The sequence below is a fragment of the Ricinus communis genome, chromosome 8, assembly GCF_019578655.1.
Source record: "Ricinus communis isolate WT05 ecotype wild-type chromosome 8, ASM1957865v1, whole genome shotgun sequence".
Classification (NCBI taxonomy): Eukaryota; Viridiplantae; Streptophyta; class Magnoliopsida; order Malpighiales; family Euphorbiaceae; genus Ricinus; species Ricinus communis.
The window spans coordinates 9,056,734-9,071,596 of record NC_063263.1 but is presented as its reverse complement, the minus strand read 5'-3'; the positions used below and the strand labels follow the sequence as shown (position 1 = coordinate 9,071,596).

Genomic DNA, 14,863 nt, shown 5'->3' with positions numbered 1-14,863 from the left:
AATCTTAATATGTATATTTATAGTAATAAATATATAATTAATAAAATAATTATTATATTTATCATATTAATAAAATTTTAAAATATTAAATACTTTATTACCGAAGACATCTAAAAATATATAAATTATTATTTTTGAAATATGAAAAATAATTATAAGATACTGAAAATCCTTAAATGAATTTTATAAACTCATTCTTTTTAGCTATTTATAATTACAGGAATAATAATAGCAATATAACGAGTGAAGAAATGACTAGCAATCATATAATTATTTAAAAATAATTATGTAACGAAATTGTGATTGTTAACAAACGATAAGTGTTATGAGTATAACTATTATTTTTAGAGTAGGATTGTAAAATTAATTTATTCATTACATTATATACACTAGAGTAAATAAATCCTTTTCATTTTTAAATTATTTGATATTTATATAGCTCTATTAGGAGAGGGGAAAGACGACTAGAAGGAAAAAAAGAAAGCCAATTATATAGTTGGGCTAGGATTAGCCAAGCCATGATGGAAGAAGAAGTCAAAAAGCTACCATCACAGCTAACCTGCACGATACTAATATGCGGACGACTAGAAGCTGGAGTAGCTCTTGTTTCGTAAGTATTAATATAGCACCCAATATGTCTTCATGTCATTAAAGGAATCAAAGAAGTAAATGCAATTAATGAATTTGGCTCCAAGCTTTTGAAATTGTTTTAAGTAAATAATTGTCTCCCAAATAGAATAAGTCAAACTATTTATCCCACAATCTTACACTTCATTGACACATTAGACATTAATAAAAGCTAATTAAGCCATTAATTCTTTTTTCTAATCATTTCTCAGTGAAAGTAAATAGCAAAAATTAGGAATCACCAAATTACTTGTTATGATTTAACATTACACACTCTCGAAAGTGATAAAGTTTCAATTTTTGGGAACAAATTAATTTTCTTATCACATTAGCCTTTTAGGATCAAAGAATAGTTTAAATTACAATAGACTTTGTTATGTGTATTTCTTCAACTTTTTCATTAGTATGATTTGAAAAGGTTTGATCATAGGATAATTAAAAATAAAATAAAATAAAAATGCAAAGGAATTTATCAATCATAGTTTCCAAAGTCTAATAATTAAAATTGATTTCAACTCTACCAAAGTTAAATTCATATAATAAATAAACCTTAGTTAACCAATTGATGGGAAAATACTTTCCTTTAGTTGGATTATGTCCGTCGTAAACCAAAATAAATTAATCTTTTTAACACATAAAGAAAGTAGTTTTCTTGATTGATGAAGCCACTATAAGGTTGCTAATTAGAAGACGTGGGCCCAATAAAACCTAATTGGCTATGAGGACAACCGACCTTTCCACTAATGGCCTTTAGGTGTATTGGTTTGAGGAATCATATCTAACTCCAAACCTTCTTTTTAAGAAAAAAGTTGCTCTTCTTCTACATGTAAAGCTTGTCAAATTTTGAGATTTTGAATAGAAACAATGGTGAAAACATTTTAGGGTTTGACTATCACATACTAGATTTTTATAATTCCAATGCTTTCAAAACAGAAAGAATATTTAGATTTTAAATTTATATGTTATGATTAATATAATATTTATACTATTGAATAATTAAGTAATTGTTAATAATTTTGGTTGAATCTTTTTGAATTATTGAACTAGTAAAGAAAATCTAAAAGTAATTCTTGCTTAAACCGACCTTCTAGAATCAATTATCAACACTCACTCACTATATATATATAAATAAAGTCCACCCTGTGAATTGCTAATACATGAAAATTGAAAACCCAATTCTTTCTTGATTAGCATAATCTCATTAATTCTCGCATCAAGAAACCATCAAATTTGTAGACAATGGCCCTTGATCACAGTTAATGCTCCGGACAAGAAGGGAGAAAAATTATTCTAGGATGCCATTATTAGCCAACACCTTCTATAATTAAAGTTTTGGTGGTATATAGGTTATGATTGAGTTTATCCGCAATTCAAACCCAACTCACAACAATAAACTTTTCACTATTTCTCTATCTCATGTACATTCACAGAGCAGTGCTTTTTTTCTTTTCTTTTCTTTTGGGTCTTTCCCATTTACAGTTTTGTGCGTTGTTAGTTAGGAATGGTAGCTGATATGAGGCAATCACATTATGTAGAGCAAACCCTAATAGAAAAACCACATTAATTTATTTGAAGTTCCTTTTACATATCTCTTTCTACTTTTATCTATTTCCTTTTCTTTTCCTTCCATTCCACATATCTTCATTTCTTTCTTTTTTCCCTTCCTTTTTTAATCTCCGCCCCCCCCTGAAAAAATGAAAAAATTGTTCCAGGCCCCGCATATACCTTTTCTAACCTACAAGCAGGAGCCTAAAATTGTTTCCTTTTATTTTTTGGTACATGTTATTTTCAATTCCTGTAAGAGTTTCTTACAGAGCAAGGCTGCGATTTCGAAAACTTGAATAAAAAAGAACCTTGAAATTTTTTATTTTAATGGACTATAGAACGGCGAGGAAGATTTGATATACTTAAAAGGCTCAGGTTGTTTGGCGGAAAATGATTTGTATCTGAAAAATAATTTTATCAAGAAATTCTTTTAGAAAAATATTTAATGATATTTTAGATTTTTTGATAGAGTTCACTTATTCAAAATTTATTATAAAATAAATAAATAAATTTAATAATTTAAAAAGAAAAATTCTTATGGCAGAGAAGATTAAATGCGAATAATGGAGTGTTGAGAAAGCTATAAACAATGGCGGAAAAGATTAAAGGAAAAAGGAAAAGAGATTAAAGGAAAAGAAAAAAGGCCAGTACAACAGACAACAACAAAGAATCATCTGCTTTAACAAAAAGAAAATGGTCTTTGTAGAATATAAAGTGACGAAATGACCAACTGATAACTTGCAGCATCAATGAAAGGAAAGAAGTGAAGATATGTGTAATTAATATCCTGCTGGAAAATTGGCAATAAATCCACCATAGGAGGAAAAAAATGCCTCCCATTAATAAAATACTACTTCCACATTTAGATTCTTTTTGATAAAGCAAACAAGTGTAAAAATCGATTTCAAATTTTTCTTTTAAAAAAAGAAAAAGAAAAAGCAAAGATGCAAAGTTCATAAGTTGGCTTCATATTACTGTAGTCTAATATGAATACAGGCAAGGACATAGTTTACAAAAACATATTAAGCTAAAGATAAACATGATATGATATATACTGTGAATGCTCAACATATATAACAAGTCTGCAAAGATTAAAGTTTGTTTCATTTTTCCTAATCATTAATAATAAACCTTAAAGAAAAAGTTAGGCCACACACATATAAGGTATCTAGCAAAATTCTCCATCACCATCATGCCATAATAATACTTTAGCAAAATGAGAGCAACAATCTTATTTTGATTTCCTTCCTTTCCCTCTGTCACATCTTTACATGTTTGAACATTCATGCATATAAATACTACGCCTCACCATTTGCGAAACAAGAATCATGCTCCTATAAACAGAATATACAAGATAGAATTCCAATACAATAATTTGCATAAGATAAGACACAAAATGACATTTAATTAGAAATTTCCAATAACTAAGCTAACGAGATTCTAACACGACAAGTAATCTGCATGGAGGCCACGCCAATGTGGCCCCATCAAATGAAGAAAGAGCAGCCTTACGGGGATGCTGTCACATTGGGGATTGAGTCCAATAAGGATGCCTTGACAGACTGTTACATCACAATTAACAGGAATCATGGAGGCTCCTGCATTATAAAATGGCTTCTAGTATTTGTCCAACTAATCTAGATAGTTAGACGTTGACAAGTAGATAATTAACGGGGTTGTTTTGGAAGTCAGTTAAATATCTACCATCATATGTATATATTGATACATTATAGAAAATGAATAAATGCTGACAAGATTTTATGGAATCGGTTTCTCACAGACTTGATGTGTATCTGTATAATTTTATGTCACTCATTCATGAATGCCTCATTGCTTACCATTAAGTCATGCAAGTTTCAATATGCAAATATTGCCCAGCTCTACTTGTTCCTTCTTTGATGTTTAACTAGTAAAGAACAAATTCTCTCTATTTATCTATCCATCTATTGCGCCAAGTCCGTACCTCATCTATTTATCCATACATATCATGTCTGTCTATCTTTGTAGCTCATCAAAAAGTCAGTAAATTCTGACTGTCACTTCTATTAGTTCTACCATCAACTAATTTAAAAGATCACATATGGAATTCCTTCTGTGGGTAATTATTTGCACTTTATCCTTCAACTCTTTTAAGTCTCTTAATGATCCTACGCCGTCTTAAACAACCAGTTATAACCTGTTTGGATGGAGGTTTTTCGATATGTTTAAGGGTTTTATAGCAATCAGAAGTTATGATATTGGAAGGCTTTTTAAGTACCTCAAAAATTCCCAATTATCATCCCACCAGTGAGTTGAGGAAGCATAGTGACTCACATGATTAGATTTCTATTAAACTGACAATAATTTTTTAATAAACTATCTTACATCCTAAAACCTTCATTTACCATCCATCCTTCCCCAATTAAAGTGAAATATAGAATCCTATCTTTTACTTTGATTTACTTTAACCTTACCTTTAGTGTCAAAACTAATTTTTTCTTCTTCCAACTTGAGTCTCTATCTCCTATTCTAGTTTTAACCAGTAAGTACGAAATAAAAAAATGACAACAAAAGATAACAATGAGTGCAAGCTACTTATAGTTTTGAAGAACTAGTTGGAAACGCGAGATTTTTGCAGATGTTCGGCAAAGAAAGAAGAGAGTTCAACAACATTGAATTCCAACAATTTATATTCTATTCGTTAATTCCATTTTGAAAACAATAAGGTGCGAAAATGATAACTAACAGTCCACAACTAACTCAACTACGTAATGCCAATTGGATTGTTACAAGAAAATAATGCTTTTATAAGAAAAACGGAAACACAATGGTGGTGATCAATCCTCTCTATAATCTTATCCATTAAAAGAACAGAATAAATGAAAAGGCAATGCCTGGGGCGGATATTAATCAAAAGTTACAAACAGCGAAAAAGGGGAAAGTAATTGCAGAGGACTAACCAAATTGAGGACTCTGCTTCAAATGAAATGCTTCCTCTGTCAATCAATTTTAGTGATAAAGTATCCTGCGTTTTTAGCTGATAAAGTGTGAAGATAAATAGCCATCAATTTTTGTTAGAGAAATATTCAGAGCCAATCTGATAAAAAAAATTAAATCACACAAGACATTAGCACAATAACTAGGGTTTTTAAACATTTTTGTTACAGATTCAGAAACACAAAGAGACGGCACCGTTTTAGTGAACGAATCATAGTTTTGCCCAATCGTAGCTTTTCATGCTTTTTTTCTCTCGCCTAATCGGTGGTAAAAACGTATCAAAAAATAAAAGTAATTAAAAGTGAGATTTTATTTTATATTTATTTTATTTTAGTCACATATTTTTAATGTGTTTTATTGCAATAGTATAATTTAATTTGAATAGAATAATAATTATTTCTGTTAAGGGTTGGGGTTTAAAAATGTCAAAATGCTAATGTGATCATTACAACCAATTAATATTTTATTTTATTTTTATCATGAATTTTTAATTTATTTCACTAGAAATAATCAAAATATGCTATCCAATTAAAATTATATAATTAAAATAAAATAACCTAAAATTATGATATATAAAAACTAAAAGATTATTGGTTTTAATTTTTTTTTATATACTAGTAGTTAAAGTTAGCCAAACTAATTTAGGGTCCGCTAGATAAGATATTTACGACACTATTTTAAAAGTTTTAATAAGCTGCATATCTAAGACATAGATTTCAAATCTTAATTAAGTTATCATCTTATTTATAAACTCTTAAATATTATTAATATTTTATTAAATAATTGACAAAAGAATTCACAATTGTTTCAAATGTTGATATTAGTATTTTGTAATTTAAAATACCAATAAATGATTGCCACTTATTTATTAGTTTTAATATGTATCAATCATTCAATATCAAGAGTGCAAACGTGTCACTCTTCTATTTGTTATGATATATACACACAAAGTCTAGATAACTTTCCGAAGACTAATGTGCCACTCAAATTGAAGTTATATCGTTGCAATAAAATAAATTAAGAATAAATAAAATTAGTGCAAATTTAGATGATTATTTATGTGAATATTCTTAAAATTTATAGTCATAAGTCATATGTAATTAAAACTACTAATCTAGAGAATTTTGTTCAACAGTAGGTTGTTCCTTGTTGAAATTGAAAGACATAATATTTTTTTCTCCCTTTGGAGTTACAAAGGATGCATGATCATTAGGTTAAGTTTAAAGTCACAAGTGTTCTCAATTCTTTAAATGGACATAAATTATCTATTACATGATTGGAGATGAGACAGACGACAGAAACAACAAATTGTGTATTATTAGAGAATCCAAGTGCATGTTTTTCACTCATAATTACTGAGGTATTTGTTTTTCTTAATAAATTTGCTTCAACTAAATTTTAAATTTGTGACTATGTAGACATACTCTAGTAGTATCGATTGAGTTATAAGATTGTTATTTATTAAATATTTGAGAACTTTTTAGAAATATTTTAAAATTAATAAGGAATATCATTTTTATGGTGTAATTTTTTTTGTTTTCTATTTTTTTTTTTTAAATTTATGATGTGATTGTTTTTCAATTGGTTTTCAGTTGTTATACCAAAAAAAACTAAAAAAAATAAAACTGTAATTTTGAAAAAATTAAAAAAATTATACTTTTAATATTTTAACACAGTAAAAATGAAAATAAAAATAAAAATAAAAAGATATTGTAAATTTGATAAAAAAAATGAATATTTTTATTATTTTTCCTAAATATTTCGATAATTATAGTTTGTTCTATTATTTCATGTACAGGGATTTGAGTTTGACAGAGGACTACTGTTTGTTTCAGCCCATCATGATATGTGAATGAGTTTATAGTATTGCAAAATTAACGTAGCTGGTTTCATGATATTGGGATGCAAACATACTAGCTAGCTAATTGGTTGTATATGGATATGGATATGGATATGTTGTTGTATGTGGTATCGGTTTATGCACTTCCATTTTCCCCCAGGCTTTTGTAATCCATCTAACAAGATCAATATTAATACAGGAGTTGTTGCTTCAGGCCTGGAAGGATCTCAGTTTTCTTTTTTAGTTTGCTGTAGTAATTGGAAGGATCTCAGTTCTGGTTTTGTATAGACAGTAGTGATTGAGTTGTGCCCAATGATTTATGTAATGTCTCAGATATTTCTATCTCTGAGGTTTGGTGTTCTTTCAAATGGAATTGAAATACGTAGATATTGTTTATGGGTGTATCGGACGAACCTTTTGGCTGGGTAGCATGTGTCTCAATTTCATGTTCTTTTTTCCTATTTTAATTTAATAAAAAAATATTATTATTATAAAAAAACATACAATCTCAAGAGTGTAATTTGAGTTTGTTCAAAGTTTTTCATCTAATTCAATTCAACCCAAATTGAAAGTTAACCCAAGAGTGTAATTTATAGAAAAAATGCTGAAACACTTTCTTGGCAAATTCCTTCTAGATTTTCGGATTATCATAGCAATAAACCACAACGTGATTACATTATACTAACAAAATATGAAAAAAAAAAGATTAAATTACAAAAATCAGTTTGCAAGAAGTGATAATTTCTTGACTTGATATTAGAAAAAAAGAAAAAAAAAGGTGCAACAGTAATAGGCTGGCCTCCCTGCAATAAAGCAAAGACCGCAAACTTGGGTTAAGTACCTTTGTTGCTTCATCTTGGTCCTGACAGGATTGATGCTAATTGAGGATCTGAAGGTACCACGATTGCTTGAGCAGGAGCCTGTTGGGTTTTTTTTTTCTTTCTTTGTTTTTTTTGACCCATGAGGAAAGCCCAACCATTGAGCATATTAAAGTCTTATTTAGACTTTCTATTTTGGGAGCATATTATTATAAAAACGTCTAGGGCTAGGGTTTTTTTTACCAAGACTTCATATATTAAAAGAAAAAAGAGAGGTGAAGAGAGGAGAATACACAGCAGCAGAAAAGTTCCATTTTCCGTAAATTGAACCGTTGGATCGTCGTGATTTTTGGACAGCAGCTACACAGCATCTGGGCCAATATTTTGGACGGTGGAGATCGGTTTTTGAGGTCCGGAGGTCGGGTTTCATTGGTCTGGACAGTAGCTAATTTTCTGGTGATATATTTCTTATCTTGGCTCTATTTTGATTCCATACACCTTGATGTGCTTACTTCCAAGGATATGATGATTTTGTATGCCTCTAGTATTATCTAGAGAAGACTTTGTATTGCTCCTTTGATGATGATAGTGGATTTAAGCGGCCAAAATGGTCCCGTGGTTTTTCCCTAGTTTATAGGTTTTCCACGCTAAAATTTCGGTGTCTTTGTGTTGTTGTGTGCTTACTGTTTTAGCTCAATATCTTGGTGCATAGCAGTGATATTGTGTGTGTTCTAATTGCATTAAGAACATCCTATTTGTTTGCATCCTCGGGGTTCATTCAAGTTGGGAAAGTTTAGACAAACAGAGATTAATTCCGTGATTTATTTGTTTACCGTTTGTGGTCGTTTTTACCATCAAATTGGTATCGAGCCCTGGTTCTTCTATATTGGGTTAAACTTGTTTGAATGATGGAAGCTAACACAAGTAGGATGATTAATTTGAATGGTTCTAATTATCATATTTGGAAAGGCAAGATGGAAGACCTACTTTATGTGAAGGATTATTATTTGCACTGTGTTTAATCGATAAACCCGAGAGTAAAACAGATGCGAGTGGAATATTTTGCATAGACAGTTTGTGGGTATATTCGTCAATGGGTTGATGATAATGTTTTGAACCATATCAGTCGGAGAGACTCATGCTCGCACTTTGTGGAACAAGCTTGAACAGTTGTATGCTAGAAAGACCGAAACAATAAATTGTTCTTAATAAAACAGGATGATGAGCTTGAAATACCATGATGGAACTCCACATCGATCATTTGAATTCTTTTCAGGGAATCATAAATCAACTTGCAGGAATGGGTATCAAGTTTGAAGATGAGATACAAGGCTTGTGGCTCCTCGGGCACTTTACCTGGGACTCATGGGAAACTTTTAGGACATCATTGTCCAACTCTGCAGCAGATGGTATTATCACCATGGAATTAGCTAAAGGCAGTGTTTTAAATGAAGAGATGAGAAGAAAGTCACAAGGTTCCTCTTCACATTCCGATGTCTTAGTTCTGAAAGCGGGGGGAGAAGTCGGAGTAGAGGTCCAGTGTAACAGAAAGGGAAGCATCAAGTAAATCCAAAGGAAAGTTTGTTGATTTTGAATGCTATCATTGTGGTAGAAAAGGGCACACAATCACAGTTCTGCAGGCAATTGAAAAGGAGAAGAAGAAGAGCGATTACAGTGAATCAAAAGAACCATAAGAAAGATGAGGATGGTAATGGCAATGCTGAAGTTAACATTACTACCGATGAGTTCCTTATTTGTTCTGATCTTGATATGATCAATATTGCACATGATGATTCGAGCTGGGTTGTTGATGGTGGTGCTACATGTCATGTAACATCACAGAGGAATTTTTATTCATCTTATACTCCAGGTAACTTTGATAATGTTAGGATGGGTAATAATGGACTATCAAAGATTGCAGGCATCGGAGATATTTGTTTGAAGTTTGACACTGGGATAGAGTTGGTTTTACATAATGTAAAACATGTTCCAGATATGAGACTTAATTTGATCTCCGCGGGCCTACTTGATGACGATGGTTACAGCAACAACTTTGGTAATGGAATATGGAAACTCACTTGTGGTTATTTGATCGTGGCTAGAGGTAAAAGATGCTCAAAGTTGTACATGACACATCCGAAGATCTTCAAGGATAGGGTCAATGCTGTGGTGAATACTGACATGACTGATTTATGGCATAAGAGACTTGGTCACATGAGTGAAAAGGGGATGTCTCTTTTGTTGAAGAGAAATGTGTTACCGGGTGTGCATGATATTCATCTAAAGAAGTGTTCTCACTGTTTGGCAGGTAAACAGAACAGGGTTTCCTTTAAGAGCCATCCTCCTTCCAGGAAGGAGAGTATACTGATCCGGTGCACTCGATGTTTGTGGTCCTATGAAGACTAGGACACTTGGTGGTTGCTCCTACTTTGTCACATTCATTGATGATCACTCCAGAAAGGTATGGGTTTATACCTTGAAATCTAAAGATCAAGTATTTGAAGTGTTTAAGCAGTTTTCATGCCTCGGTTGAGAGACAGACTGGAAAGAAGCTTAAGTGTATTCGGACAGATAATGGAGGTGAATACATTGGCCCATTTGATGCTTATTGTAGAGATCATGGTATTCGACATCAAAAGAGTCCTCCCAAGACACCACAGTTGAGCGGATTAGCGAGCGGATGAGCGAACTTTGATGGGCGTGTCGGATGTTTGTTGTGACATGCAGGGCTGCCAAGTTCATTCTGGGGAGAAGCTTTGAATACAGCGGTACATGTTATTAATCTAACTCCTTGTGTTCCTTTGTCTTTTGATGTACCTGACAGGGTTTGGAGTAGCAAAGATGTTTCTTACGATCACTTAAGGGTCTTTGGATGCAAAGCTTTTGTGCACATTCCTAAAGATGAAAGATCAAAGCTTGATGTGAAGTCAAAACCATGTATTTTCTTGGGTTATGGCTAAGATGAGTTTGGTTACAGATTATATGATCCTGTCCACAAGAAACTTATTCGAAGCCGAGATGTTGTGTTTGTTGAAGATCAGACCTTGAAAGATGTTGAGAAGAAAGAGACAGTTCCTCAACATAATGATGATATTACTGATTTGGATCTAGTGCCTCCTCAGCATGTAGAACCACCTCTTGACGATGATGTTCGAATGATGAACAACATGATCACGATGATATTGATGCTCCGGAGGTGGATGAAGAATTTCATTCGGAGATACCTACCAGACGTGCCACCATTTGTCCCACTTAGGCGGTCCTACAAGAGATCGTCATCCTTCCACTCGTTTTTCGGCCTAATGAGTATGTCTTACTCAACGATGGGGGAGAGCACGAGTGTTATGCAGAGGTCATGAAAGATGAGCACAAAAGGGAGTGGGTTGAAGCCATGCAAGATGAGATGAATTCCTTACATGAGAATAATACTTTTGAGTTGGTGAAGTTGCCTAAAGGCAAGAGAGCTTTGAAGAATAAGTGGGTCTACAAAGTGAAGACTGAAGAGCACACCGCACAACCTAGGTACAAGGCTAGATTGGTGGTCAAAGGGTTCAGTCAGAGAAAGGGTATTGACTTTGATGAGATTTTCTCTCCGGTCGTGAAGATGGGATCTATTCGTGTTGTTCTTGGTTTGGCAGCCAGCCTTGATCTTGAGGTTGAACAGATGGATGTCAAAACAGCTTTTCTTCATGGTGACTTGGATAAAGAAATCTACATGGAGCAACCTGAAGGTTTTCGAGTTAAGGGAAAAGAAGGCTATGTGTGTAGACTTGAAAAGAGTCTTTATGGGTTGAAGCAAGCACCAAGACAAAGGTACAAGAAGTTTGAGTCAGTTATGGGGGAGCAAAATTACCGAAAGACTACTTTAGACCATTGTGTTTTCTTCCAGAGGTTTGGTGATGATGATTTCATCATTTTATTGTTATATGTTGATGACATGTTAATTGTTGGCAAGAATGCAGAAAGAATTACTCAGCTGAAGATACAATTGAGCAAGTCTTTTGCTATGAAAGACTTGGGGCCAGCAAAACATATTCTTGGCATTCGGATCACTCGAGATAGAGCTTTGAAAAAGCTACACATGTCACAGGAGCAATACATCGAGAAGGTGCTTGTGATTCAACATGGATAAAGCTAAAGAGGTTAGTTCTCCTCTTACTACTAACTTCAGTTGACAGGATAAAGATTGTCCATCTTCCGAGAAGAAGATTGAAGAGATGGATAGAGTCCCTTATGCCTCAAACTGTAGGGAGCTTGATGTATGCTATGGTGTGCACACGACTGATATTGCTCATGCGATAGGTGTTGTTAGTCGTTTTACTGTCAAATCCAGGGTAAGAAGCATTGGGAAGCGTTGAAGTGGATTCTCAGATATCTACGTGGTACTTCCAAATTAGGTATAACATTTGGAAATGGAAAGCCGATACTTGTTGGTTATACTGATTCTGATATGGCAAGAAATAAGGACAACATGAAATCCACTTCTGGATATTTGATGACTTTTGCAGGGGGAGCTGTGTCATGGCAATCGAGACTGCAAAAGTGTGTGGTTTTATCCACCACCGAGGCTGAGTATGTGGCTGCAAGGCGTGTAAGGAGCTATTATGGCTCAAAAGATTTATGCAAGAGATTGGCTTTGTGCAACAGCGCTACGTGGTTCTTTGTGATAATCAAAGTACTATTCACCTTGCTAAAAATTCTATGTTTCACAAACGAACCAAGCATATTGATGTGAGGTATCATTGGATTAGAGATGCACTTGAAGATAAACTATTTGAACTTGATAAAGTTCATACTGATGATAATGGTGCCGATATGTTGACAAAGGTTCTAGCAAGGGAAAAGTTGAAGGTATGTTGCTCCATCGCCGGTATGGCGAACTCTTCCTCATAAGTCAAAAAGGGGGAGATTTGTTGGTTTTTTTTTTCTTTCTTTGTTTTTTTTGACCCATGAGGAAAGCCCAACCATTGAGCATATTAAAGTCTTATTTAGACTTTCTATTTTGGGAGCATATTATTATAAAAACGTCTAGGGCTAGGGTTTTTTTTACCAAGACTTCATATATTAAAAGAAAAGAGAGAGGTGAAGAGAGGAGAATACACAGCAGCAGAAAAGTTCCGTTTCCCGTAGATTGAACCGTTGGATCGTCGTGATTTTTGGACAGCAGCTACACAGCATCTGGGCCAATATTTTGAGGTCCGGAGGTCGGGTTTCGTTGGTCTGGACAGTAGCTAATTTTCTGGTGATATATTTCTTATCTTGGCTCTATTTTGATTCCATACACCTTGATGTGCTTACTTCCAAGGATATGATGATTTTGTATGCCTCTAGTATTATCTAGAGAAGACTTTGTATTGCTCCTTTGATGATGATAGTGGATTTAAGCGGCCAAAATGGTCCCGTGGTTTTTCCCTAGTTTATAGGTTTTCCACGCTAAAATTTCGGTGTCTTTGTGTTGTTGTGTGCTTACTGTTTTAGCTCAATATCTTGGTGCATAGCAGTGATATTGTGTGTGTTCTAATTGCATTAAGAACATCCTATTTGTTTGCATCCTCGGGGTTCATTCAAGTTGGGAAAGTTTAGACAAACAGAGATTAATTCCGCATTTATTTGTTTACCGTTTGTGGCTGTTTTTACCATCAGAGCCTCCCCCACAGAATATGTCAAGAAGCCATAATCAGATACAGGTTCCATGGTCATCACACCTTCTAAAACTTTTACCATCATAGACATTGAAGGCCTTTTTGGAGGATCATTATGCAAGCACCAAATCCCAATTCTTATCGTCTCCACAACCTCTTCTACATGTTGCTGCATATCTTCACTGCACTTATCGACCAATTCAATGAGTCGATTCTCTTCTGCCTTTTGTTTTACTCTAGGCAGGAGCAATATATCATCTTCCTCTGGCTGAGTTTGGTCTAGATTCTTCCTTCCACAGGCAACTTCTAAGATGACAGCACCAAAGCTGTACACATCAACCTTTTCTGTTATCTTTCTGCTCAACCATTCTGGTGTACCCTCTGGTTCCTCGCATTTGAGTCATTATTCGGCTTTGGTTTTTGTCTATCAGCCTTGCTAAACCAAAATCAGATAGCTTGGCGTCAAATTTGTCATATAAAAGAATGTTTTGTGGTTTGATATCTAAATGAGCTATTCTCATCTTGCAATCTTCATGAAGATATGCTATCCCTTCTGCAACATTCAGAATGGTTTTCTTCCTTATTTCCATTTAAGAGCATTGTCCTGATTTCCATTGAAGATCCACTTATCTAAAGATCCATTGCTCATAAACTCGTAGACTAAAAGCTTGTGTGAACTTTCAGCACAAAGACCTACAAGCCTTGCTAGGGTGATATGGTGTATGCTACCTATTGTCTTTACTTCTGCTAAAAACTCTTTTCTTCCTTGGCCAAATTGATCTAAGCGCTTTATTGCAACTTTCGTGCCATCACTCAAAAAAGTGCCTTCAAAGACTGATCCGAATCCTCCTCCACCACGCTTTCTACGGAAATCATCTGTTGCAGACTTCAAATCCTGAAAAGTGGATCTTCTGGGCGAGTTCGTTACTTGGAGAAATAAATTATTGCATTCCTCATCAACATTATTCTCTCTTCCTTCCTCTGCAGAGTATTGTTTTCTTATATATCGCAAACATATGCAAATCAAGAAAATTGCAAATGTTGCAATGCTTAAAACTAACCCCAAAATTAACACCAGAACCCTTCTTGATCTTTTGTTTGGAGCTTTAGGAATGGAATCATATGGAATTGGTGCAATAGATGGAACTGATGCATTTAATTGTCTTTGCACCTTTATGAAGGATACAGAGTTGTAAGAAACAAGTCCTTGAGTAGTGCTCATCAGTAAGAAAATATGTGATGGTAAGGAGCAATTGCCAACTGAAGTATTGAAACTGTATCGAAAAAGAGCTGCTTTGCAAGAGCAATTTTCAAGCAAGCTTGCTTGCAAATTTCCATATCAGTATTATAGAGAACCGGAGTGAAACTGAAATATGAAACTTCATCAAGTTGTATGAAAGAGTGGAGATGCAATG

The 14,863-nt window shown here is 33.7% G+C and overlaps 1 protein-coding gene and 1 long non-coding RNA gene across 2 annotated transcripts; both read right to left on the bottom strand.

Moving 5' to 3' along the window:
* Window positions 1-3,389: 3,389 nt before the first annotated feature.
* LOC112534349 lies at window positions 3,390-5,395 on the bottom strand. Its single transcript, XR_003078648.2, has 2 exons — window positions 5,112-5,395; window positions 3,390-3,734 (listed from the first exon to the last, which is right to left on the bottom strand). It is a non-coding gene; the product is annotated as an uncharacterized LOC112534349 (long non-coding RNA).
* A 7,937-nt stretch (window positions 5,396-13,332) lies between these two features.
* LOC8274473 (G-type lectin S-receptor-like serine/threonine-protein kinase SD2-5) lies at window positions 13,333-14,786 on the bottom strand. The gene is made up of 3 exons (XM_048378352.1): window positions 14,706-14,786; window positions 14,178-14,619; window positions 13,333-13,829 (listed from the first exon to the last, which is right to left on the bottom strand). The coding sequence occupies exons 1-3, from the start codon at window positions 14,784-14,786 to the stop codon at window positions 13,333-13,335; spliced, it is 1,020 nt and encodes a 339-aa protein (XP_048234309.1).
* Between the last annotated feature and the right edge of the window lie 77 nt (window positions 14,787-14,863).

Coding starts and splice junctions, on each gene's coding strand:
- LOC8274473 (XM_048378352.1), bottom strand. CDS start 14,786: ATGGAAATTTGCAAGCAAGCTTGCTTGAAAATTGCTCTTGCAAAGCAG. Junction 14,620..14,705: donor CAGTTTCAATACTTCAGTTG/GCAATTGCTCCT, acceptor TCCTTCATAAAG/GTGCAAAGACAATTAAATGC. Junction 13,830..14,177: donor AGCAGAAGTAAAGACAATAG/GTAGCATACACC, acceptor GCGAGGAACCAG/AGGGTACACCAGAATGGTTG.